This window comes from Chamaea fasciata, unplaced genomic scaffold (genome assembly GCF_029207755.1).
Source record: "Chamaea fasciata isolate MVZ Bird 193981 ecotype frontalis unplaced genomic scaffold, bChaFas1.0.hap1 SCAF_1, whole genome shotgun sequence".
In the NCBI taxonomy this organism is placed as follows: Eukaryota; Metazoa; Chordata; class Aves; order Passeriformes; family Sylviidae; genus Chamaea; species Chamaea fasciata.
In genome coordinates, this window is record NW_027094086.1 from 17,845,831 (window position 1) to 17,871,901 (window position 26,071).

The following is a 26,071-nucleotide window of genomic DNA, read 5'->3' on the forward strand; positions in this document are numbered from 1 at the left end:
GAGAACCGTGGGAATTGTTTTGCTTCCTTTGAGAAGTCTTTCCCATATCTTCTTTTTTGACTTCCATTAGAACGCTTAGTGAAAGGACTCAAAATCTGCCTCTTTGAAAGACCTGGATAAAGAACAGAATCTTTAGCAGAAGTTGTGTCAATAACTTTTAGAAGTCTTGCATGTTTAAACTAACACAGACATGTATTTAAATCTCTGTGAGCATCAGAACTTGAGAAAGGCATCTGATCAGCTGAGTTCAGCATTTCTGTAAAGTTCTGGTCTTCTTGCTTTTGGTGTTACAGGCACACTTGGGACAGTTTACTGAATGTTTGCTGTTCGAGCTGTTTCTTAGAGCCCACGGAATTGCTGAAGTTTCACATTAAATTATTAAGACCTAAGGAAAAAATATGAAGGCTGTCCCAGACCTTTTAGCCCCTTCAGAATCCTGCAGAATAGAGGTGTAAACACCATTGCACAAAAGGAGCCCTAGGTGAGCCCCAGTTGGGGTCAGCTCCCCAATCTTGTAAGGATTGGGTGTCTGTCATTCACATCTTGGTACAGTAATAAACATTCCAGGTAGCAGAGGACTGTGCAAAGACATTTGAGTTTTTTCAGTGCTAATAAAATATCTGGCCATTTATTACTGCATCTGGATAAAATAGTAACATTTTGGATTTCAGTGGCCTTGAACTGCTATGGATTATGTTTCAAGAAGGATCATCACTTGGAGTTTGGACATTAAAACTTTTTTATGTTCAGATTAATGAGAAAATCTCAGAGGCTTACACCACACAGAGCATCTACATTTATCAGACAATAGGCAATGAGCACATGAAATTCCATCTGGACACAAGAAAACACTTTTTTTTTTGTCTGTGGACAGACACTGGCACACATTGCCTGGAGAGGCTATGGAATCTCCATCCATGGATACAGTCAAAACTCAACTGGATATGGTCCTGGACAGCCTGTTCCAGCTAGACTTGCTTGAGTGGGGAATTGGGCTGAGTGGCTTAAAAAGGTCGCTTTTACTTCCAACAATTCTGTAATCCTGTTTTGCTGGACTTTTCCTGTGCTTTAAACAGTGCATCAGCCGGGTCTGTAGTTATAGTTGCAAGATACAATTTGTGTTTTTCCAGCCATTTCTTGGCCACTTAAGTTCATAAAAATGAAGGTATATTGAAAAAAAAAAAATAAAAAGTATCTTTTAACAATCACTATTCAGCTCAATATGTTATTTAACAAATAGTAAGTACAAGGCAAAGTAATCTTGTACTCAGCATGTGTTTCCTACTTTTTCCTGGTGAATTTATTAAGTCTCCATAAATGAGCCTTGTGATAGGGTGTCCCAGTCTGAGCAGATTAATCTTTGAGGGCTTTAGGACTATTAGGAGTTTTAGAAGAGACAGGTGGAGCAGAATATATTGTCCTTACTTGGTTGTGAGTATTCAATAACAGCAGGTGCTTTTTTAGTCAGTGTTGGAGCTGACAGTGATCAGAAAGGAGGCAAGGAAAAATACCCTAGACAACTGGAAATATTAAGACTGGAACTTAAATAAGCCAAACAGATCAGAGAAGAATGCAAGTGTTAGCTGTGAAATATGTTTTAGGTGTTAACAATGTCTAGCTGTTAAAACATAATGCTTTTCCTGAAGTTTGGGGGAAGGGCGGGGTTATTCTTTTTTTTAATTGTCTGGTGTGTGAGGATTAGATTCCCGGGACACTAAATGTCTGGGAACTTATTTCTGGGAGTCCCTTGTAGAATCAAGGAGTAGTGACTTATCAATCAATCCATTAGTGTAAAATTAGCAGATAAATTAATCTATATTGCTGTTTTACAGATGTATCTGTCTGTATTCTAAAGGCAGTCGCTTTGGTTATTTTAAAAACAAAACATAAAGATTCTGATTTCGGTTATATTCCTGGCATCTGGCTGTGTTATTTTACAGGTCTTTTGTCAACTCACTCCCTCATTTCCGTCTGACAGTGCGCGAATAGCAGTGTCTGACTCTGATGTATGTGTGTGTATGTGCTTCACTTGAAAAACATGAGTTGGTGTGTAAGATCTGTGAGAGGATTGTCTTAACAGGTAATTCTGGAAATTTATTTCATTTTATGTCAAGAACTTCCTTCTGATTGCATCATTTTGCAGTGATAGGAGTTCATTTTATCTTGGAAAGTTTGATAAAACATTAGAAAGACATGTTTAACCAGCACATTTATCCAAGAACATTGTATCCGGTATTTGCATGACTTTCCTTTATTCTCTGTACAAAACTTCTGCAAGCAGCTGGAAAATAATAGATCTGTTGTCCCTGTTGTTCAGGAGCAGCAGTACAGAATACAAAAACTAAGTTACAGAATGTGCTAACTTGAACAATTCCTATGGCACACAAAGAAATTCATGAATCTTTTTAACTACTTATTGTTGAGACATTTCTTAAAATGCTGATGGTGTACTGTGTATTCTGACACAAAGTCACACTGTTTGGTTGTTTGAAAAAAACCCCAAACCAAAACCAATAGAAAACCTGTATTTGGAGATAGCAAAATGCCTTGACTGATCCTTAAAACAAATTGGCATTCTTCATTCCATCCCACAAAGGTAATAACAATGAGAAGACTGGTGTCTGTCTTTTTGCTCTAACTTAACTGCATCTCATAACCCACATTCCAAGACTGCCTCTTTTCTTGGGGGAGGGATAATTTAGAACAAGGGTATGTCAAAGAACATTTAACCAGGTTAAAAATGCAGTATTTAATCAGTGAACACCATCCTGCAACCAGTGATAACTATACTTGAGTGGCGAAATTGGAAAATTCATGCTTCTATTCCTAGGAATATTCAATTACTTAGGTATGTGGCTGGTGTCACATGCGTGAGAATGCTGAAATTAGGAAATGAGCTACATCAGGTTCAGTGTACTTTAAATAATTGGTCATAGAACAAAAAAAAGGTTCTGAAGATTGACCAAGTGAATTGAGTTGATACTAAATGTTGGAACATCTCACCTATGACTCACCATTAGTTCTTTCCTTAAATTACTTGAATTAATAACAAGGAATCTCTTGATCTGACAGTGTTTATTGGTAAGTGTAGAGCATAGATTCTCTGACAGGTACAGAGGAAGCTGCAAGTGAAAAGGGGAAGAGCAAAAGCCAAGGTTCCCTGAGTAACTTAAACCAGATGAGGGGAGGGCTTTAACTTGAGCATTATATCTTTAAGCCACTTGATGTCTGGCAAAGAGCAGAGACACAGTGGTCAATTACTTGTGCTTCTGGAAGGCTTTTGGTCTGTTTTTTAAAACATTACCTTGGCAATAAAAAGGGAGGAGGCATCTTTCTCAGATATGAGCACATGGTTTGAATGCTTCACTTCTATCCCACACTTGATAGCAGCCATTATAACCATCCTGACATTCAGATCCAACCATGTGCAACATTTGTTTTCTGTACAGTTTCAGTCGCACTCTTCTCCCTTTCTAATAGGTATATTTCATAATTTCATTTGTGACACTAAAGTTTCTAAGACCTTTTCTAATACAGAATCTAACAAATACAGTTGTGGCAATTTTTGACCCAATTCATTTTCCTCAGTTACTTTTGCTTTTTTATTTCTCTTCACCTTTCATCTTGCACCCACATAAAATAGCCACTGCTGATTTTCTAAATAAAGAAATGTTTCTGCATTATAATTCTGTATGTGCTGAGTCCTCCTGTGTATTTTTCTGCTTTAATTTCATGTCTGTTGCTATGGAGCTGTGCAGATTTGCTTGCCTCACCTGCCAGCACAGGGAGTTATTAAGGCCTTGGTTCTGCTGGTCCCAGAGGAGCAGGGTGTGCTCTGGGGGAGATGCACATGCACATCTCACCCTCCAGGAGGGAGGACAGTTTGGGTTCCAACCCATGCCATCCTCAGAGCTTGTATTCCAGAGTTGAGCCCAGAGGGACATCACCCTTCAGAGGTTTCGTGGTTGTAGCAGTCAGTAAGGTCTGGAAGGTGGCCAGCCTGTGAGGTTTGGGGGATGGTGGTGGGGGTGGTACTGCTGAGGGTCTGGCATTTACAAAGCCCAGCCTGCCCCACATACTCCAGGATATCCAGATTCTTATGGCCCCTTTGAATATTTCCTTCTAATTCTACACCCAGCACAGCCAGTAGATCCCATTGTTTGGAGCTCCTCTGTCTGGCATGAATTCCTCGCCTTTTGTGATTGAGAAGTGAAATTTGAATCTAATTGTCTCCTTAGACAACCTTCAGTAGCAGATGGGGTCTGACTCTCTTTCTCTGGTCCAAGTGACTGGTTCCATTGCTTAAGGGACACGAAACAGCTTTAACAGGTGAACCTGCCATCTCCCTTCTAGGGGATACATAAGCTATTTTGGAGGTGAGGGATATGTGAATTCATGGTCTTCATCCAACATTAATAGAGCAGAGATGGTCCCCAATTTATCTGACCTCAATTCCCAGTTTAGAGTCCAGGGATTAATTATCTTTGCCTCCATGAGTGCACTAAGCTCCTATTTTGTTTTAAAGGAAGTAAAACAAATGAACCCACTGTATCTGGTGTGTGATCTTTCTGACCAAATATTAAAGCATTTACTTTAGCATTCACTGGTTATGCTGACTGAGAGTGGAACCAAGGTTGGCTCAGACATGGGAGACTTCCATGTTTAGTCAGATGAATCCTACCTCCATCTCCTGTCCTCATCAGGCCTCTGACACCTCTGCTGTTGGCTCTTACTGAAGTCAACCACAGTCTCTGTGGATTTTCTTTCGTTTTTTTACTTCTTTCACTTTTTTAATGGAAAGGGAAGTTCTTAGACATTCAGTTGTGGAAGAAAGTTTGTGCTTGAAAAGCACACATGGACCTTCAAGGAGCTCTAATTAGATGCTTTTTCCTCTTCTGTTTATCCCTGATAAGCTTAGGCACTCTGCATTTGTTCACTTTGTGAGGACTGACTGCTGCCCAGGCTGCCTAACATTGCAAAGGGAGATTCTGAATCCCATTTTGCACTATGCATTCACAGAAATAAAATATTTTTAGGACTAACTGAAGTTCTAAAGCTAACTTAACTGAAGTGAAATAAGTGCTCTTTAACTTCTGAAAAAAATACTGGAATATAACCAGAATATAAATATTTTAAGCAAAAATGCTTAGATAGGTAGATAAAAATTATTAGCAAAGAAGTAGGTTTTAAGTTTAGATTTAAATGTATTTTAGATTTAAACTTTTAAACAAATTTGCTTGGAGTGATGTGGAAGAATATGTTCAAATACCCAAATATTATAAACTTGAATAAGCAAAATAAAAGCTACAAGTAGTGCTTCAACTTCGAAGCATTTCATAGTATTTAAAACAAATATACAAATTCCTGTTAAAGTGGCATAGAAAAAACATCTTTTAATTCTGTGTCACAAATTTTATAATCCAACCCCTTCTAAAAATTATTTTAGATGTTGCTTAGTAGAGACATAGGCAATTAGTGGGTAGGCCATGGCCTCTCAGGACATATTGCTTTGTTCAGAAGGCTCTTAGGTTGCAAGAAGTGCCCAGATGTCACAGCAAAAACAGGATTCAAAAAAGAAGCCAGCAAGTTGTAAAGGAGAAATTAGCAAGTAAAAGCTGAAGCCTGAGTCCCACCTGTTCTACACAGTGACCTGTCCAGCTCTGGGCTGGTGGCACCTGCAGTTCAGGACCTTGGGCAAAAATCTGCAGTTACATACCTCCTTCCTTACTAAAAAAAAAAAAAAAAAATAAAAGGATGTCCTTGTTGCTTAGTTCAGTAAATGGAAAAAAAAACTTAGATTTAGATCTCTTTGTGTGTGTTGAGGGATGGACTTAAACACAGAGGAGAGGAGTGCCCTAATACGGAGCTCCTGGGCAGGCTGAGGGGATGCAGGGTGTCTGCTCCCAGGGATGCTGTTCCACTTTAACTCAGTTCCTCTTTTACTGGGAGTTCAGTGCTGGGATCCCAGCAGGCACATGTTAACTCCTCTGTCTCCCTCTCGCTGGCCCATTAATTGTGCCGCTGCTGCTCCAGACACACAGAAAGTGGGACAGCCTCTGTTCCAGGGAGATCATGGCCCGTGGCCTCGAGCCTACCCTTGCACTTGGTCCACGAGAGAGCCACTGCTCTGACTGCAGATCAGAGTGAGGAGGGGACATGGATATGGGGCTTCTGCAGGGACAGCCTGGGATGCTGCACAGGATGGGATCCCTGCCACACAATACATCTTTTAGATCCAAATGCCTTGTGATAGAGGTGAAGGTCTCCTGGTGGGGACATGCTCTTGCATCGGGAAAAGACAGCTGAGGGCCTGGCATAAGAAAGGCCCTGGGATTTAGAGGTAGGTATTGAAGATGGCAATAGCTGTGATCTTTAGCAAAAACAATAAAATTCTTTTTGTGTATATTCAAGCAGGTTTGTTTGGATTTTTTTCTCCTCTGTTAATCCAGAGTGGAATTTGAGCCAAAAAGGAGAAACCATTGCTAAACACACTGCACACTCTTAAGTATTTGTTTTAAAATGTGCGTGAGGTCAACATAAAACATGCCTTGAAATTTGTGTTTTTTCTGCAGTGAGTTTTCTGTGCCTTGTGGTTGTTTCTGTGGGTTTCAGCCCACTTCACAGAATGGAATACTGTGCATTTGAAAAAGTCCATTATGAATCTTCCCTTAGGAATTTTTTTTGTCCTCTGCTTTTAAATTACAATCTGTATTATTTACGTCAATGTTTAAAACAGCTTCCTGGCTTTCCCTGGTTAAAGTATTCTGAACCTATTCCAGATACATTTTACTGTGTACAACTCCCACTCACTGTGATTTTTTATTTTAAGTAATTCTTCATGAAATAACATGCATCATAGCCAGAACCCTGAGTTGCTGTTACATAGTTTTCTTAACAGTTTTCCAGCTGTGTTCCCCCTCCCGTGATAAACTGTGTTGTCAGTATGCATTTTTATCTTAGAATAAACAAATTGCATTCCCCTAATCTCCCTTCATAAACAGTGTCCTGTAATGCTGTTATCATTATTGTTGACCTTTTTTTGGAATTTCTCCAGGTTATTAATGCCTTTTTAATGAGAATCATGGGATTTAAAGTGCTTTCTGAGAAGTGTTTACTCAGGAATTGATAGATTATTTCCTTTTCTATTTTTCTTTTCACCCCTATTGCTTTTTTGTCTGACATCTTACTATGTTCAAATCAGAGCTATGCAAACAATTGATTTGGGGGTTGCTGCCAAATCAAAACATTAAAGGAAATCTTTGTTTCCAACTGAACAAAGGCTGTATTCAGTCTAATATATTTTGAATTTTGGGGGATTTGTTTTTATTTTTTACCCTATTTTTAAAAGAAGAAAGGCATTTTTTAGTTTTCATAAAGCATTATTTCAAACAAAAAATAGAAAAATCTGATTTTCCATTTTTCTGGCCATGTTAGACTTCAAATCATAAATATTTTCAGTGTTTTCTGATCTGGTTTTTTTTGGTGACCAAATTACTACCCAGAAGATTTGTTCCCCTCAGAGTCATTACTTCAAATACTTTTAAGCAGTATTGCATGGATAAACCTATATATTCCTTGTGTTTATGTATCTGTATTTATTCATAGGAATGGAAAGCTAAGGCAGTGTCTTTATTTTAGTCATGCAAATCTCACTTACTTGATCGCACTATCGAGTGCAGACATTGGTGAGTGGGTGGTGTCTGGGCTCAGAAGTGGAAGGTCAAGCATTAACAACTTAGCAGATCTTTGCAGATGGTGTCATTTTAAATATTTGGTCTATTTAAGCAGTGGTATTTTACTTGCTTTTATGTACCTAGATATCTAAATCCTGATGAAGCTCTTCTTTAGATGTCTTCACTCTGTTTTGGTTCTCCCTTGAAGTTAAGAATTCTGAGCTTGGGAAGAGCCTAGGATAAAGGAAAAATGCGTGTCCAGTCCCTGTTCCAGTAACAAAACCACAACACGCATAGAATAAAACCCAGCAACCAGAACAACTAGATAAAAGTTGCCCAACTTTGCTAAAATTTTAGATTGTAGAGAATAGTTTTCTCAGCTGTGTTGTGTGCCAGATGAAGTCACCTGATGGAAGTGGGAGCTTTGGGAAATTCAGGCCTGTATGGATTTCACCCGTGTAGCAGGGGTTAATGAAGATAGGCATTCCAAACTGGGTGGTTTTATGGAGGAGCTGGAGAAGAGCATGACAAGCTGCAAGGATGGGACCTCATCTCTTTATCAAGTTCTTATTGCCGGATGCCGTGTTCCTGGGGGCGTGATGGGGAGATCATGTGCAGCCTTCTCCCAGTTCAAAGCTAAGCCTGGCCCTAAGAATCCCAGGTGGAGCCTTTCTTTCTCCAGTAAAGCAGACAGCATGAAAGAGCTGACATTGGGCTTTTTTTGTGTGGATCCTGATTTATGTGGTATACTATGAAACACTCACCCAGGTCTTTCGAAAGAGGCACGAACTGTTCATCACTTTTTAAGGTGACCTGCCTCTAGGCATGCACAGAAACAAGGGTTTGGCAGAGCTAAGAAGCTTTGCTGAATGAGACTGGTGGGAGGTGGTTCCAAGTTGAGATGGCAATTAGGGAGAGAAGAGCACCAGTTCCAAAATTGCCACAACTCCCCCAGGAGCTGGAGACCTGGCCTCATTTTGTACATTCAGCCTCCAGCCACTGCAAGGTGGACATCGCTTTCCCAAGGAGTCTGAAACTTACTGCCTTTAATGTGGCATAAAAAAATAGCAAACCTGCTTTATAATAGTGTACTTTATATACACCATTACATTAAATATATTTCAAAGAAATGAAAATGGTACCAGGTTTGTTTCATATTTTATTGGTATTACATTGTTTTGCTTCCATGCTGAAGGACTTCATTACAGGTCAGTGTTCCACCCTTCTTAGATTCTGTAAATAATAGGAAGCTGTTCACTTTTGAAAGCTGGGCAAGATGTGTCTGTTTGCTAGAGCTGGTGGAATACAACTTGACCACAAACCTGCAAGGATTAATAAGCTGAATAAACACAGGCTTCTTGCCTGTCATTTTTGCTTCTTAACAATATGAGTGAAAAAAGCAGAAAATTATGGCAATCACAACCTGAAATGCATTGGCTCAGACCTACCTTGGATTTGTTACTGTAAAAAATATAGTTTATGCCACCAACTGGGTAAGGTTTTGTTGTTTTTTTCAACAGATGGCACTTGAACTTCATTAGGTTTTTTTTGTATTAATTTCAACGTGTGTTACAGTAAATATTTTTTTAGCTTACAACAACTTTTGCTTTTCATTCTGGGATTGCATAGTAGTTTCATCCGTTACCTCCCAGATATGTTTCTCCTTCCAGTATTTTTCCCTTGCCCGTTGAAAACATGTCAAACTGATTTAAAATGTTTTATGCACATTATAATGAAACCATATGTCTTACATTAAGGATGACTGCAAAACCTGAATTAGGTTTTGCATGCAATTTCATGCACTTGCAGATACACTATGCCCATGGGCCTGTGCAGCTCCTTGCTGTGCCCCAGACAGCTTCTGTCCTCCTTGCACACTGGAACCAGATTTAGGAGATTTGTTGAAGGGGCCTCTGAAAGCCCTTTATTAAACTTCTGCCACCAATGTGACGGGAGGGCTGGGATCTTTTCCCAGTCTGTGATGAAGTTTGCTGCCTCTCTGTGTACTGCTAAGTTATCCATGCCAAAGATGACATTTTCCAGTTCCTAAAAATACTTCTGACCAGCCTATCCATTTCCCTTCAAACAGACCAAATTGTACTGCCTGGTACATTAAAAAAAAAATCCCCTGAGGTGATACTGCATGGTTGCTTATAAAAAATACTTGTCCATAGGTGGATTAAAGATATAATTTTTAACACTCTCAGGTGCAAGTTAGCATTATGTTCTACAGCTCTGTGTTTTTTGATACAGTGTATCAAAAAATCTCAGTGTATTTTTTAGTCTCAATGTTTGTATTGAGGTTGATGTAGGAAAGCAGCATCCTTCTGTCTCTGATAACAAAGAGCCTTTTTGTTTGAACATGAAGATAAGTTCCCCAGACTGTTCCCTTCTGCTCCATGAGCATATGTTCCCCCTGACAAAGGTCACTTCAGGCTGAGAAGAGTGAAATTATGGGAGTCATTTTTAAGGTGGTGTTAGAATGACTCAAGCTCCATATAGACGCACAAAAAAAAAAAAAAATGAGATCAGGCTGACTTCTGTATGACAAATATCCTTAAAAATACATAAAGCAGCAAAAAACTCCAACTTGTAATGCTCTTTGTCTATTCAAACATCCGCTTTTGGCTTCTCTACAAATCAGTGAATTAGAAACAATTAAGTAAAACACAAGCCCAGATCATAGTGATATGCAGAATATGCATGATGGCTCTCAGCCAATGTCAGTAATTATTTTGTAGTGACTGTGTTTTGAGAGAAGAGCTTGATTGATTGTGGTTTCACAGAATACATAAGTCACATTATGTATTCATGTTGAGATCTGCAATGCTTATAATTTGCATTAGTGTGGTTCAGATTACTACTAAAACTATAGTACTTAGATCAGAAAACTGTTTAATGAGATTAATTATTTGATAACAATCCCTCTTTCAAAGCAAAAAGAATAAGCAAGAAAAATGAGCAAAAATCAGGATAAATAATAATTTGTAAAATTGCATTTAGATCCAAACACAGGGAAGCAGGATCTGTGTTGCAGTCCTTCCCAAAAGTCTGTCTGGTTTTGACTGGAAGTCTTCTTGCCCAACATGTTTGAACAATTTATGGAGACCCACACCCAAAATTTTGCTCCACATCCCCTCTGACTGTGTCTCTGCCAGCTGCCCGAGTTCCCAGCTGTTACTGGGCCAAGCACTGAGCTGAAATGTGACCACGGATCTGTCTGCTGAGAGAGTACTGTCGAGCAGTTGGACGGATGTTCACCCAAGAGTGGGGAGTGATGGCTTCATTCATTGTCCAGTGCAGTGAGATAGGGAAGAGATGCCTGTTGGTAGGCTTAGGATTGAGGATGCCAGACACTGCTGTACCCAGTTTCTTGCTTTTGTGGAGCACAGTTCACAAATGTGAGTTCGATGACTAAACCTCATATAAAACCAGAGGGGTGATTAGGTACTAAAATCCAAGATTCACAGCAGAGACCTTGCCAAATATGCCCATGGGAGATGCCAGAGAGAAGTCCCCATCTCCCAGACTTAGTCACCTGCCTCTCTCCCCTGTTTCATGCCTGTAGTCCTGGGTGTGCCCACATGCATGCCTTGGGTTCACTGTGAACCTCCATACCAGGGCCAGACCACCTCTGCGAGTGCAGGCTTCCAGCAGGTTTCATTCCTCTGAAAAATGGGCAGTGCTAGTGCTACCAGTCGCACCTGTGCTGTGTCACACCTGAGTAGTTAGAGCTTGAGGAACAGGTCTAAGTCCAGTGCCCTCTTTAGATCAAAGGAGCCCAAATCTACATTTCTCCTAAGAGTTCCTGAACCAGTGCAACCTAGTGGGCATCCTCAGCTTCCTCCCCTGATCTTATACTTCATTGTAGTGGAAAGAGTGACACAGGCAGAGACAGAGCATGTAGGAGCAGCTTCTGTCACCCAAAGATTACAGCAGTCCACATGGAGGAGAGCTGTGACCTGTTCCTTGCTCTCAAGGTTATACCTGCTTTTACCTAGTTACTGCTCAGTGTGAAATGTAATACTTAAGTCCAAAATAAGAGTCTCTCACACAATACTCCTAAATCAAATAAGTAATAAGCCAAAGACCAGGAACTAAAACCAAAACCCACTGTCATCTATGGTCTCGACACTTTGAATTCAGCACATTTCCCACTAAGAGACTTTGCCTTCAAAACATCATTTTTAAGGGTGTTATCCGAAGAAAAGCCTGGAATGTTAAAGCAAGATTTCATTGCTTCTTTGCAGCTTTTTTTTTTTTTTCATTTGTCAATGCATGTGAGCAGTGTGGCTTTCTTTCCTAGGTTGTTTGTGGTGGTGTACAAAATCTATCTTGCAGGAACTACCCCATATTAAATAGAAAAATAAAAGCAGCACTAGTGCTTCCTGGAAATACACTGCTTATGCTGAGCAATATTGGGACTAGAGATGTAGATGTGAGTTAAAGCTCTCAAGACAAATTGAACCAAATCTCTTGAAAATACAGGTCCTTTCATTCATGGGCATTACAACTGAATTCTCTCTACTTTTCCAGCTGCTTCTAATGACTTTGCTGGATATTTTTTTTACACAGTCAGGCCCAAACTCTACCCCTGGGGTCTCTAAATCAAGCTGTCTAGAGAGACAGCACACTACTTACTCCTCAAGTAGCTTCACCAAAGTGGTTAATATGTATGCGTATTTTCATCACTTTGCTGTATAACAGAGTGCTTTTGAAAGCAAGAAAGCTCAGCAAATTTAAGTGCTTTACATTTTGAGGACAAGCTGTTTCTGTCAGCACTGTTTTATTTACAGCTCTGTTTCACTGGCTATATGCAAAACCTACTTCAAGGCTGGTACATCTATAAAGAGGTCATGTTTATGGAGTCAAAGGATAGCTGAGCTCTGTGGTTTATATACCTGGTGGCCCCAGTACCTGTTCTCCCTGTAAGAGGAGTGAGTGCAGTGTGTGTGCTGCTGTTGGCCGGGCACCATGGCTGAGGCAGGCAGGGTTAAAGGTGAGCCTTGTCCACAGCAGAACGTGGGCGCGGTGCCTGGGATATGCCTTGCGCCGCTGGGATAAACACGCGCTGCTGCCTGCTGGAGGCGTACCGGCCCTGGCACAGGCGGCTTCTTCTCCCGCTCCTCAATCCCGCCCCCAAATCTGCAGTTGCATCATATGCAGGATGGGAAACCTGCCCTTGAGACATTCGTAGGAGTGTCCCAGTTGATCCCCGTGCTGCGACAGATGAGTGTGAGCACCCCGAGCTGTGGTGGCAGATGCCCCACGGTCACCCTGTGTGCCTCTGCCCGGGCTGCGCTGCCCGCACGGCTCGTCACAGGCGCGCAGCAGCTGGCACGGGCTCCCATGTCGTCCCTCGGTATCTGCCGAGCCAGTGACTGTCGCGATGCTGTCAGGGCGTCAAGGAGGCGAAAAGGCAGCACAGAGCGTGATGCTGCCTGCAGAGCGCTCTCAGCTCGGTGCCGCAGCCCGCTAAAGTGCGGGGACAGCACTGGGCTCTGCAGAATTTCACTCTTGCTTCTCAGATACCCATTCCCGGCAAAGAGCAACCCTGGAAAATGTGACGGTACTTCGTTGGCCATCCCTGTGCTGTTCCTCCCATTGCACAGCGCGGTGCAGAGCTCTGCTGCCATGGCGTGGGCGTGCTGCTCGGAGCCCGCTGCAGGGCGGGGGAAGGCCGCAGGACGGGCTCCCCAGCACGGACACCAGACTGGCTCCAGGGGCTGCGACACTGATTGCTGCGGCGTGGAGGAATATGCATGAGTGAATTCCAAATGACATGCTGCTGAAGCTGGTGACTCAACGTGTAGCATCTTTTGCAGGAAGGGGTTAGTAAGACAGTCCTTTTAAGAGGAAAGAGTCTGATTGAAGCTAAACAAATGTTACAGCCAGTTAGGACAAAGTAATGCGGAGTTGAGAAATGTCAATCTCTTTCACAGTTAGCACTAAATTAATGGGCTGTTCTAGGGCTTACATGTGTGAGCTTTTGTCATTACATAGTCACAGTGACAAAAATAGTCAACAGGCATCCTTAGGAAGCTGTCAGCCTGGAGAATGGCATTAGGAGAATGAGAAGCCGTGTTCAGCTCCTGCTTGCACTGCTGCTAGACAAGGAGTTTCATGTTTTGTTAAGATATTTGTAAGACAGAAGTCACGCCTACCCAGGAGAATATGTTGCAATGGATATTTTATGGATAGATGCCATGGTTTTTTGCTCAGAGATGTCTACCAAATAGAAGATGTTTTTTAAAGTCTCCTAATAATATTGCTGTCAAGCTCTGCTACACACAAAACTGGTTTAAACAGCGTTTATGCACTTGGAACCATTACTAGCAGTGACCCCTTTAACTTATAAAATGTTCTCAAAGATCCTATAAATAGCCACATGCCTAATTTTAAACATAAGTAGTCTCCTGTGCTAAGTGTTAAGCTTGTGTGTAGCTGTTATTAGAACTGGGGCCAGAAAGGTTAGTTCATGCTTTGCAGACACGGTTCCTGGTCTCAGATGCAGTTCAGTCTTTCAGAAAGCTCTGCTGATGGTGGGGTTGTGTTTTCAGGCTCCGCTGGCTCTTACCAGCAGTGCCCAGCCCTGCAGCTCTTGGTGCTCCAAGCCAGGCAGGTCAGGGAGAGGCAATTGTTAAGCCTTGCTAGTTGGCAATGCTTTCGATAGCGAGATCTGATTATGGTATGATCTGCTTACCCAGAGATGAGCCTTGGCTAGGGCTCCTGCTCTCTGTGCCACAGCCAAGACTCGCCTTGGGAAAGCTGCTGGTGTCTTGCAAACACAGGAATGTTTTGGGAACCCGAACACCAAAGGTATGACATCTGTGTGATGTGTTTTCCTGTTTAGGTCTTGTTCAGAAAAGTTGTTTTGGGTGTAGTGTGATACCCAGAGATTATTTGGAGTGTACGTTATTCTTGTAGATGCGGATATTTTGTTTGTCAGGAAAACTCTGTTGCATCTTTGAACGTCATATCTCATGATCATTTTGCTTCCCCAAGGAGAGGGTCACTCACATTTACATCTGTAAACATGATATAAATACTCTGAAACCAAGTGGCTTTCTGCTTTCCTTCCCTTCCCTTGCAAATTTGCATGCAGCTCTGATCTTGTTATGGCTGTGGTGGCTTGGGTCTGATTCTCAGGGATGTTGTACTGGGTATGGAGCTGGTTAGAGGTGCTAGAGCTGGGTCCCTGGGATCCCCTTTTGAAGAGCTAAGCTTTGTATCTGAGCACTTTGAAATTGGGCTGAGGAATATCCTGGGATGGACTGATGCAGAGATACAGAGAAATGGAGGCTGGTCTCAGATGTCATGAGGTAGGGAAAGTATTGGGTTAAATCCAATCACACCTTAGCCTAAAGCCAGTTGCTGAGTGTTGCCAGCTGGTAAGAATGGTTGCTGGCTGTCTCAGCCTCTTTAAGGCTGTGAAGCCAGGCTCTGACAAAGCCTTTTCCCAGTCTCAGGTATTCAGGGTGAAAGATGTGCCCTTCACCATCAGCTCTGTGAAGAATTTTAGAGATATTGAGGACTAGAAGATATAGCTGCAACAGGAGGATGATGGTGGCTGCAGCTGCATCTCCTGTGTGTGGAAAAGATAGCAAAAATGGCAAGTTTGCAGCAGCTGGCTTGGGGACGTCTATCCATGGGATGACACCCAGAAATTCTCGGGTGAGAAATGCTCCCCTTGGTCAGCTGCTTAAAGGATGTTGGAGAGTTATTTCCATCCCCTCAGCTAAAGTCATCATTCATTATTGTAGCTCCACAGTATGCAACCTGAGTATTGCATAGAACATTTGCTGTTGGACTGACAAATTGGAAAAAAACCAACAGCTTTGGTGTGGTCTTTTTTTCCAGAGGATAAGACTTTCTTAGTACATCTATCTACTACTGACCTTAGCAAAATGAGAGCAGTTTTCCTTGTGTATGCCGGAGCTTGTGAAATAAAAGCTGTGATCAATAGAAAATCAGTAATCAGACAGATGACTTGGTACCCGAGAAGCACTTGAGACCTACACGTGATTACTGGATTATTTTAAGGTTGTTAGAACTACCTCACTGTGCTTCTGTACCACATGAAAACCTGCATATGCATGTAGATAAATATATAGATATACCGTTAGCATGTACAGGGTTATACTGATATATATGTACATTTATGTTGTCTCAGAGAACAAACCAGAAGCAGCAAGCAGTGTTTCTGCATGGTTTAAGGCATAGAACTATCCAGTTACAGTGATGTGTTCCTAATCACTGTGCTCCTGAAGGAGCCATGTGAGCAGCCTCATTCATCTATCTATGGCTGTGAGAGAGCAAACAGGTTGTCACAACAAGTGTTCCTGTCTGAGACCTAAAATGGCTTCTGTAGTGTGAAGGTTTTGTGTCCAAATGTTTTTTCTGCTCTTGTTGAAGTGCCAGTTCTGAAGAAATGTTGCAAATCTGGAACAAATCCAGCTCTTGTCCTCAGGGATGTTTGAAAATCCATGCAACTTCTGAAATGCACCCAGAACAGACAAAGGAAGGATGCTTGTGATTCACTGTTATTTTGAAAACAATCTTTGAGTTACAATTTCCATCATGTTTTCACTCTTTCCTTTTCCTTTCCAGGCAGTGAAGCCGATTTTAGCTCTTCAAGCAGCACAGGCAGCATTTCAGCACCTGAAGTCCATATGTCGGCTGCTGGAAGCAAGAGATCTTCTTTTTCTCGCAAGTAAGCAAAGCAGTTTTTCCTGAATATTGCTAGTGCAAAGACAGACTACTGTGTAAAGTCTTGCATTTTAAAACAATTGGGTTAACATGAGGCTCTTGGGTAGCAATATAAGAAAGAAAAAAAATGCTGTTTTCAGTGCACAAAAATTGTCAGTATGCCAGATCAGCCAGCTGTTGCGGGGTTTTTTTGTTTATTCATGGCAAGTATGGGAAATACAATCCAGGCATTGGCTGGAGTGGAGGGAGAGCTGGGTATGTTAGTTAACAGCAGTATTTCTAACCAGTTAACCTAAACCTTTTGGTCTTAACACTTTATTTTGTCTCTGTCATAAATTGTCAGCTCAGCTTACACCTTTCCAGATCATGATCTTATTTTTTGATGTAAGAAGTAGACAGTTTTGCCTTTGATGGTGTTGGATTTTTTTTTCTGAAATACCCTTGCCCAGCCAATAGGCAATTCTTTTAAAAAATTGTATCATAGTCATCTGTCTAAATGAACCTTTCATGAAAGATGTCTGTAAGATTTCTCCCTGTCATAAGCGAATTGCAGATTCAGACAGCTTGAGAACACAGGGGCATTGGGATGGAGCAGTGCACGTTGTGTTCTGCCTACGCAATCCCTGCTGGTTACATTTTGTGGAGCAGGAGGAAGGAGTTCAAATTGACAGGACTGATTTCCTGGTTTCCTGCCCGTTGTGGAGGAGCTGGCGGGCGGGCTGGGGCCGGCAGCAGGATGCCCGTGTGCCTGAGTCACACAGGCGTCCTGAAGTCCGTATGTGCCCCGGCGTACAGAGGTCGCCAGAATGAGGCTTTGAAAGCTCTGTCCTATCTGTATCATGAGACTGTTAGAAAAATAAACACCAGTTCCCTCTCGATTACATCTAACAAGCAAATTTACTGTCTGTGGGAAAAAAAATGGTACTAAGTATAATATGAAGCCCTAAAATCACCTTAATTTCAGTAAGATTCTGTATCATTTCTTATACTACTGTGGCTTTTAATATAACTTTAGGCTAGAGCATATTGATATCCTGCGTTGGACAGAAGTCCTCTGTAATAAGGCTCCTTCAGATGCGCTGCTATGTTAAGCACAGTGTCTGCAAATTCTGCCACACACCAGAGTTGATGATACACTGTATGAAGTGGAAAGAGATACCTCCTTTGCAATATGTTCTTTTTTAACTGTTTGACTTTACTTGCTGTGGAACACTTCAGTGTTGTCACAAACCACAGTCCTGTACTTCATTGTAAAATAATTACAAAATCACCCAAACCGCAGCAGTGTGATGAAGGTTCACAGCAGCCACTCAACCATCTGTTCCTTATAAACTGTTCCATTTGCAGAGAAGGGAAAAAACCAAGTGAAACAATTTAAAGAAGAGATGTTGCTTCATAGTTCTGTGGTATTTGATTTTTTTATATTCAAGCCTTCTCTTCTGCTGGCGGGATTTGCCTTTTTGTGGTATTTTTTGTTTGGGTTTTTTATTTTATTGTTTTTTAACCTGCCCTTTCATTACCATTTAGAAGAACAACTTGGATGGGTGAATGAAGTGTAGTAGTGTAGGATGACAAACCAAGTGAGCAGGAGAGGGACACAACCCAGGAAGCTGGCCTCAGAGCACTCCAGCCCTTGGGCAGCTGTCAGGCAGGGAGTGTACCAATTGCTTTCAAGCACACACAGTTGACAGATTCTTTAATAAAGAATGGGAAAAGAAAGGTAAATATGTATGAGAAAAAGTGGGAGAAAAAAGGAAAAGACTGTGCTTTCCTTTTTCTCTTTTAATACTATTTCAGCCTGCTCTCCATGGGGTTCAAACTGTATCGAAGTGAATGAATAGCTGACCATGACAGATGAAGCGCCCAGTATGCCAAAGGCAGAAAAGAACAGTGGCCCAAACAAAATCTGTTTTCACTGCACACTGTGATCCCTCAGGCTGCTTGCCGAGGAGCATGAAAGCAGTCTTAGAGCAGCTCTCCATGCACAGGCACCATTCTGCAGGCCTGGCCAGGGAAAGCTGAAGTGTGGTTCTTTTGGCATTAGTCCAGACCACAGGCCTCTCATTACTTAACAGAGTCAAAGATTCAGGGAACGTGGATGATCTGATGGAGTCACTGGGAACTGTGCTGTCCACAGAGAGATGTAAAATGGCTGAGATTGCCTTAGAACACGTAATTCAGACTGAGAGCCCCCTGTGAAAGAACATGCAGTGGCTGATCATGTCAGAACTTTATTTTTTTTCCAGTCACTCACAGTTATCTCTCTGGTTTAGTGTTTAGAGAACTTTGTGTGTAAAATAAGACACATAATGGGTTGTGTGATGAGAATAATGCTTTCACCATTTTGGTTCTTCTCCAGTCGTGGTCCTTATGGTCGGAATAATGGGTCCTTATCCTACAAGTCTGGAGGCAGTCCACCTGCTTCACATGGAAAGGATGCTTCATCAACACTGTGCAAAAACCATCTGAGTCCTGCTAATATCCATCAGAGTTACAGGGCTTCTTCAGCCAGCAGCAGCAATTCGGGCTCATACAAAGGAAGTGATAGCAGTCCAGTGATGAGGCAAGTCTGTGTTTCAGCCTCCTGGTGCTGGGTACATTGACCCTCTCTGCATTGTAGTGTGGGATCAGCTGTAGGAGTTGCCCTGCAGGTCATCTTGCTCCTCACCACAGTTGTGATGCCTTGTATAGGTGACTTAACAGTCAGCATGGTTCTCCATACCATGTAAAAGCTTTGTTTCAGCACAGTAAAATTCAAGTTTCAGTCAAAGTCCTTTGCAGTTGGTTTTCACTCCAAGGCAGACTATTTTTGTGCATTTTCATGCCATCAGTTGTCATGAGGATGCACTGGTTTGTTTGTTGTAGGGTTTAAACTTTGAAGAGAGTTGGGTGGGGTAGTGTAGGAAACATGATACACTTGGGTGAAAATTCACCCTGCCTAGCCTTGGGCACCTCCCTGAGGAGTGCAGTTTCCTGTGCAGGAAAGAACACAGATACCTGCCAGAGCCTGTGACACATGTTGCAGAGAAGAAATAGCCACCGTGCTGCTGCGGTTGCCCTCTCCCAGACAACTTGGCAGCCAAGCATGTAAGATACACACCCAAAGCTAGACAAGATGGGTGTAGATTTCAGTGTGCTCAGCTTTATAACTCCTGTGTGGAGCTGAACTCAGTCCTTGGGCTGTGGATGAGTGCCCTTGCCCTGCCTGCTCTTGGGCACACCACCCATTTGGGGTGAGGGGATGGCCAGGTATTTTAAAGTTAAAGTCTCATTTGATATAATGACACTGAAGCCAAGTACAATAAATAGTAAATTTTTCACTGTAACTACAAATCAGCTGTTTCAAGTACTTTGATTTGCAAGATGAAGTAACTTGTGTGGATGCTGAGGAGCCCCAGATGAGTCAAGCTTTGCATTTATCAGTCAGTGGGATGTTTTTCATTCTGTCAGGATTTAAGACCTTCTGTTCTGTTGTTCTGTGATGGTTTGTTTCGGGTTTTTTCAGGCGATCAGGGAGATACAATTCTTGTGGTGACAATCACAGCGTTAAGCCACAAAATCCAGAGCAGTATTTGACTCCTCTGCAGCAGAAAGAAGTGGCAGTACGGCATTTGAAAACCAAGCTGAAGGAATCTGAAAGCAAACTTAAAGAAAGGTAAACCTCACTTCAGAAATCAGTAAGAAATATTTATTTGGGAACATTTAGGGGTGGGAATCCTGAGTGGTTTTACTCATTTCTTGATCAATAAAGTTTCCATTAAGAAATTTGAAATACTTAATTAGTCTGATTAGATTATTTTCAGTCTTTCAGGTTTCAGAGTGTACTAAGGGGATGCAAAACACTGAGTTTATTTATAAATATAGCTGTCTTTTTTTCCTTTTTGGAACTTTCACAATAGAATACTTTAAAGGGACAACATTTTACAAGTCTGATTTAGATTGAGACCTTTTATACATAGAACAGTTTCTACGTGCCAGCATGTATTACCTTAGTGTCCTGTTCTACCTCTCTCAGTGAAGTAGGACTGCAAATGTCCCCCATCTTCTCAGTGAAAGAAAAGTTCATACCCAAACCACTCTGCCCATTTGTAGTTTTGTCACTTATATACTGAATTTTTCACAATAGCCCTTTGTATGGATGCTGAGAAAAGAAGGGACAACACGCATTATGCAGCAACAATGTCTCATTTACCAAAATGAGACATTTTGGTCTCATTACTGCACTTCTGAGAGCAGGATCTCCAGCACAGACAACCCAAGGGGGCACAAAGGGTTGTCTGAATGGAGCCCAGACAGAGTTCAGGGGACCCTGTCCTCTTCCTCTGCATCTGCAAGGCCTGGAACTGGCATAGGAGTCCCCTCTCCCCCACTTGCTCCCCATGTGCTTGCAGCAGCCTCTGGCTCCCTGCCGGGGAAAGCCAGCCCTGTACCTGCAGACCGAAGCTCCCTGGCTGCCTGAGGCCAGCATTGGCTCTGGCAGTACACGACGAGCTGCTAGCAGGCAGCTGCTTCCCATTTCCTCCAGGGTGAGGCAGTAGGGGAGATTTTAAGCACTAAACTGGTTAGACCTGACCTAGAGGTCACCACTTGTGCCTCAAATTGTCCAGGATCATGGCACAGCCCACAAGGCTGCTGGTTTTGCGAGGAGGTCAGTGACTCCCATTAGCAATCAGCTGGCATATCTTGGCTCGCTCAGAGATGGCCACAAATGGCACCTGGAGAAATCTGCTTCCTTCTTGGAGCATCTCAGCAGCAGAGCCATAGCTGTGTGGTGGGGCCTCATGTTGACTTTAACTGAGCAGTCAGCAGAAGTGTTATATCATTTTTATTTTACTACAGGGAAACAGAAATAGAAGAGCTTAAAGCTCAGCTGGGACGGATGAGGGAAGACTGGATTGAAGAAGAGTGCAATCGTGTGGAGGCAGAGTTGGCCTTAAAGGAAGCAAGAAGCGAAATTAAACAACTTAAGCAGGTTATTGAAAGCATGAAAAACAGCTTGGCTGAGAAGGACAAAAAAATTCAGAAATACTTCATAGACATAAACATTCAAAACAAGAAACTGGAATCTTTGCTGCAGAGCATGGAGATGGCTCAGAACCACTCTGGGAGGGATGAGCAGTGCCTGGAATACACGAGCGACTCAGAGGGGAAGCTCTTAGCATTGTGTGCCACCCCACCAGACAGCCCCATCACAGAGGACCAAGGTCTGGAGGAGGTGGCAGACAGTGATCTGCTTCTTTGTGAGGACACAGCTAACGTGACTGACGCATCTGGAGGGAGTTTGACCATCACAACCCCTGAGTTGAGTGATCCAGCTCCCTTCAGTGCTGCTGTAAATAAAGAGATGCTTGAAATCATTCTGGATGGAAAACTAACTTACTTCCAGGAGGAAGAAAAAAGCAACATGACGGTGGAACAGGCCATCCAGACTGATGTGGTGCCATATAGCTTAGATGTGGAGCAGCTCATTCAAAACATCTTCAGAGCTCAAGACACCTGTCCTCTAAGCCCACCTTCTTCACTGAAGGAATTGGGTGAATTTTCTCTTGGAAGTTTCAGTGATTCTGGTATCATAGTGGACTTAACTCCAAGTGATCCCAATTCTGCCATCCTTTTGTCTCCTATGGAGTCTCCATGCAGGAAGGTGGAGCACAGAGTTAATGAAAACCGTTTCATGAAAGAACTTGATTTTACAGAAACTCATGATGATGAAGCCTTTGAGTATGTTAATACAGGAATAAAGAGGAGATACTGGAGCAGCAGTCTCCTCGGGGATCTTCTGGCTGTAGCAGCCCCTGTTGTACCAACTATTGTGTGGGCTTTGAGTACTCAGAGAGGAGGAACAGATCCTATTTACAATATTGGAGCATTGCTTCGTGGTTGCTGCCTGGTGGCCCTGCACTCTTTACGCCGAACACCCTTCAGTATCAAAACCTAAAGTCTACTCTGCCCCTGGGCACCAGCTGGCTGAGGCAGAGAGAAAGAGGAATGAGATAGATCATAAAAGGTTACTGTATATTCTGGCAGAGTCCATAATTTGCTTTTGACTATTTGATTTGCACTATAAATCCATTCAAAAACGTGTTCTTTGTTTCAAAATAAAAAAATATATAAGCTAAACCTCATACTTCCACAAGATGTTTTAACAGTACTGCTGCTTACAGAAATAGTCCTCCTGCTCACAGGCACCACGTCCCTCCCCTTTGCTGGTGACATTCTGGTGCCAGCACATCTGCACAGTGAACATAACCAGGGGAATCAGGAATTCGAGCCCAATGCTCTTTCCTGTTCCACTGCTGAGCTAGGATTAAGTTCAGTCACTCTCCCTAGATGGTTCACTGAGCAAATGTACAAGCACTTTGCACTGGCTCAAAGGTAGTGTGAGATGCATGAGGGAACAAATGGCCGGAGAATGGTGGAGTATTTCTCTAGACAGCACTAACCTTCCCTTAGGGTATCACACCTGTGCTCCAGAAAGCATGCTAGCGCTTTCCATTTGTTGTCCCAAGTGTCAATTCAATTTAGAGGTAAAACCTGTATTCCCCAGGCAGCTTCCAGCACATTGTTCGTGCCTGTCTCATGTAGTGCTCTTCTCAATTGTGCAATTGCTTGAGCATTTCACTGGTCTTGTGCATATACAGGGACTGTAACCAAAAATTGTTGGGAGTCTTTAACACTTGTTACAATGGTAAGTATAGGCGTGGATACACTTTGACTCTTAATGTTGTTTTAAAGTCTTTATGTATTGGATCCAATAGTCTTTTGAGCCCTTTGAAATACTATGTATAAATGTATTGTGTTTTAACTTATTGTTTATTTAATTGCTTTATTGTAAATTACCTTTATAATCACAAGTTCAGTAAAGCATGATAGACATGTCAAACGTGTGAGTGTTTTTATTGTAAAAAAGTATAAAAAAATAGCCCGTTCCAGCTGAGCTGCCAAGCTAGGGGAGGTACTGTGTTAGACTGAGAAAACCTGAGTACAGTTCCAAGTATAAGCACTCACCAGGCTGATTAAAGGCTCCAGCTGGGCTGCAGCTGCATACACAACCTGCTTTGCTGCCTCACACTACATTCACAAATGCAAGTGACCTAATCTTTAACCCAATGCAATCATCTGGAAACCTGTAACTCCTCAGCACTGCAATCCCAGAACAGTATCAGTCTTTCTGGCATTTAACCCATCTGACAGTCGTGGTCTTGATGTGCATGCACACTGTGACCAGCAGAACATGAATTCTCCATGTCCAAAACCTAAGCTCTGTGGATAGATCAGAGGACAGCAATGCTACCTTAACAGGTGAAACAGTGGGGTTGTCTGGCTCCACCCAAGCTTTTAACACCATCTCTGACCATTTAAACCTCACTGGCCTCCTGTTTCCCCCTTCAGCAAAACAAGTGTACTATTTCCTTGTGTGACTCAGAGAAGAAGAGATCCAGGGAAGCCTGACAGTGCCATGTATTGCTCTGCAGCTTTTGGGAAGGAAGTTATGAGTAATCCACAAAGGAGTATAATTGGGCATGTGTGGGGAGCATTTGCAACACTCAAGAGGATGATAGCTCTTACAGAGGTGACTCACACACCTTTTCATGTCCCTGTGATATCTGGGAATTACCTTGCGTTTGCAGTAAAGATTCTAGAGGCCTCGTTAAGCATTACATTAAGGAAGAAAACTAACAGATAACTTGAAGTAATATAATCCTCATCTAACAGAGATGGACATGAGAGCATCTTGCTTGCATTGCCATAACTTTGTCTTCCATGCTCTCCTGCCTTCTTGGGTGCCTGCAGCCATCTGGCTTTCCTTGTGACACTGCTTCAACATGTGTTGCTCAAATGTCATTTTCAAAAGGTTTTAAATTCTAGGGACACTAGGGCCAAAATTACCAACTCGAGGCATTATTAATGTAAATTTTACACAACCATGGAATTTCATAATTCCTGCGTATCTCTTCTTGGGACTGAAACACATTACAGGAAATTGTATTCCTACATCAAAATATGTCTGCGCAGGGCCAAGAGAGCAGTATTTTGTACCTGATGTTACCAACTTCATTACCATGTTAGATTTTCTTTCACAGCCATTATTGTTTAAGTGATCTTTGCTTTGAGTGACAGTGAAATGCACCATAATTTAGAGGGAAAAGTGATCTTCAGTTCTAGATGCACTCAAGGGTGACTAAGTGGGAGCTTTTTGCAGCAAGAGGCAACAAAGTGGCAAAAACCTACACTTATGTTTAAGATGCCAATAGGCTGATCTCATAACCAAAGCAATGTCAAAGTTTTTTTCTGCCTGTAAGATTCTTCAGTCAGTTCAACTCTCAGAAGGCATTTAACTACTGTGCTCAGCAAGAGGTGACAGCATTCCAATCACATTCCTGATAAAAGCCTTTGCTCTGATCTCTATCCAAAATTCAGTTTGCTTCTAAGCCTCCACCTTTCCTCCTCCATACTGCAAGGATATGGAAAGCTCAAGGTGCCCTTTGTTAGAACACACCTGAATTACTATAATGCATCTGTCCCAGACTTGGGTCTTTGTTCCATGATCCATAGAGGATATGCCATTTACTGCTCCAAACATACCAACTTAGCTTTTTCCCTCTAATATAACACCTTAGTCATGTCTCACCTGAATCTCGCTGGTGCTGTACACCAGTCTCCGAACAGTTCAATAAAAACTCCCATCCTTTTTTTCTGAGTTTAGAAAATGCTCATACCGACACCCGTGCCCCACTGGAAAAGTCTTATCTCAAAACGTGCAGGTAAGGACGACATGCAGCTCATATGCTATGGGTAAAATTGTGGATGCTTGAATTCAGACTCACAGCATAGGAACCAAGTCAGCTCCTTCCTGGCCTGAAGGGATGCATGTTCCTAATCCCATTATACGTTTTCTTTCTAATCCAGGAACAAAAAAGGCCTTTCTTTTATATTCATCTTAAGAGGTATTCACATGCCCTGCTGCTGAAAATGTTCAGGCTCAGGCATTTGACCCCCTTCCCACTTCATCTCTATCCTATTCACAGAATCACAGAATGCATCAGGTTGGAAAGGGACCACAGTGGGACATCTGGTCCAATCTCCCTGCTCAAGCAGGGTCATGCCAGAGCGCATGGCACAGGATTGCATGCAGGCAGTTCTTGAATATCTTTAGGGAGGGAGACTACAACCTCTCTGGGCAATCTGTTCCAGTGCACATTCAACTGCACAGCAAAGTTTTTCCTTATGCTGAGGTGGAACTTCTGTGCATCAATTTCTGCCTGTTGCCTCTTTCTACCCTTGCTTATGTCCTTTTCACAAGGCTGTTCTTAACTTAAAATTATACATTTCCTCTTCCTTTCCCTGCAAATCAACTCTCTCTTACTCCCAAACTCCAGAAACATATTTAGCACTGTTTTACGTATGCCTTATATAAGAAGTGTTTTTTTCCAAATCCCTTCAGACAGGAGGACCTGGCAAGCATGAACTACAGCAGTCAAGGAAAGGATGATTTTTCAGTAATCCTGGCAGGTCAATCCTCCACAGTCAAGAATATCAGTGAAAGCAATCAAGTCCAGCTCTCAGACAAGAAAGAAAAAAAGAAAAAGCACATGGCCAACAACCAAAGTATGAAAGAGAAAAGGAGGAGCATATGGCAGCAGGAAGGAGAGACAAGAAGCGTACACAGGGGCATACAGAATCTTCAA

At 42.3% G+C, this 26,071-nt stretch overlaps 1 protein-coding gene across 1 annotated transcript in view; it reads left to right on the forward strand.

Moving 5' to 3' along the window:
- The window catches only part of SYBU (syntabulin), a 39,973-nt gene extending 16,721 nt beyond the window's left edge, over nt 1–23,252 (forward strand). Inside the window, exons 4-7 of the mRNA XM_066177285.1 lie at nt 16,284–16,386; nt 18,742–18,945; nt 19,888–20,037; nt 21,222–23,252. Coding sequence (XP_066033382.1) covers nt 16,284–16,386; nt 18,742–18,945; nt 19,888–20,037; nt 21,222–22,320 — 1,556 coding nt within the window. The 3' untranslated portion in view covers nt 22,321–23,252. The remainder of the gene's footprint in view (nt 1–16,283; nt 16,387–18,741; nt 18,946–19,887; nt 20,038–21,221) is intronic.
- The last annotated feature ends 2,819 nt before the right edge of the window (nt 23,253–26,071 follow it).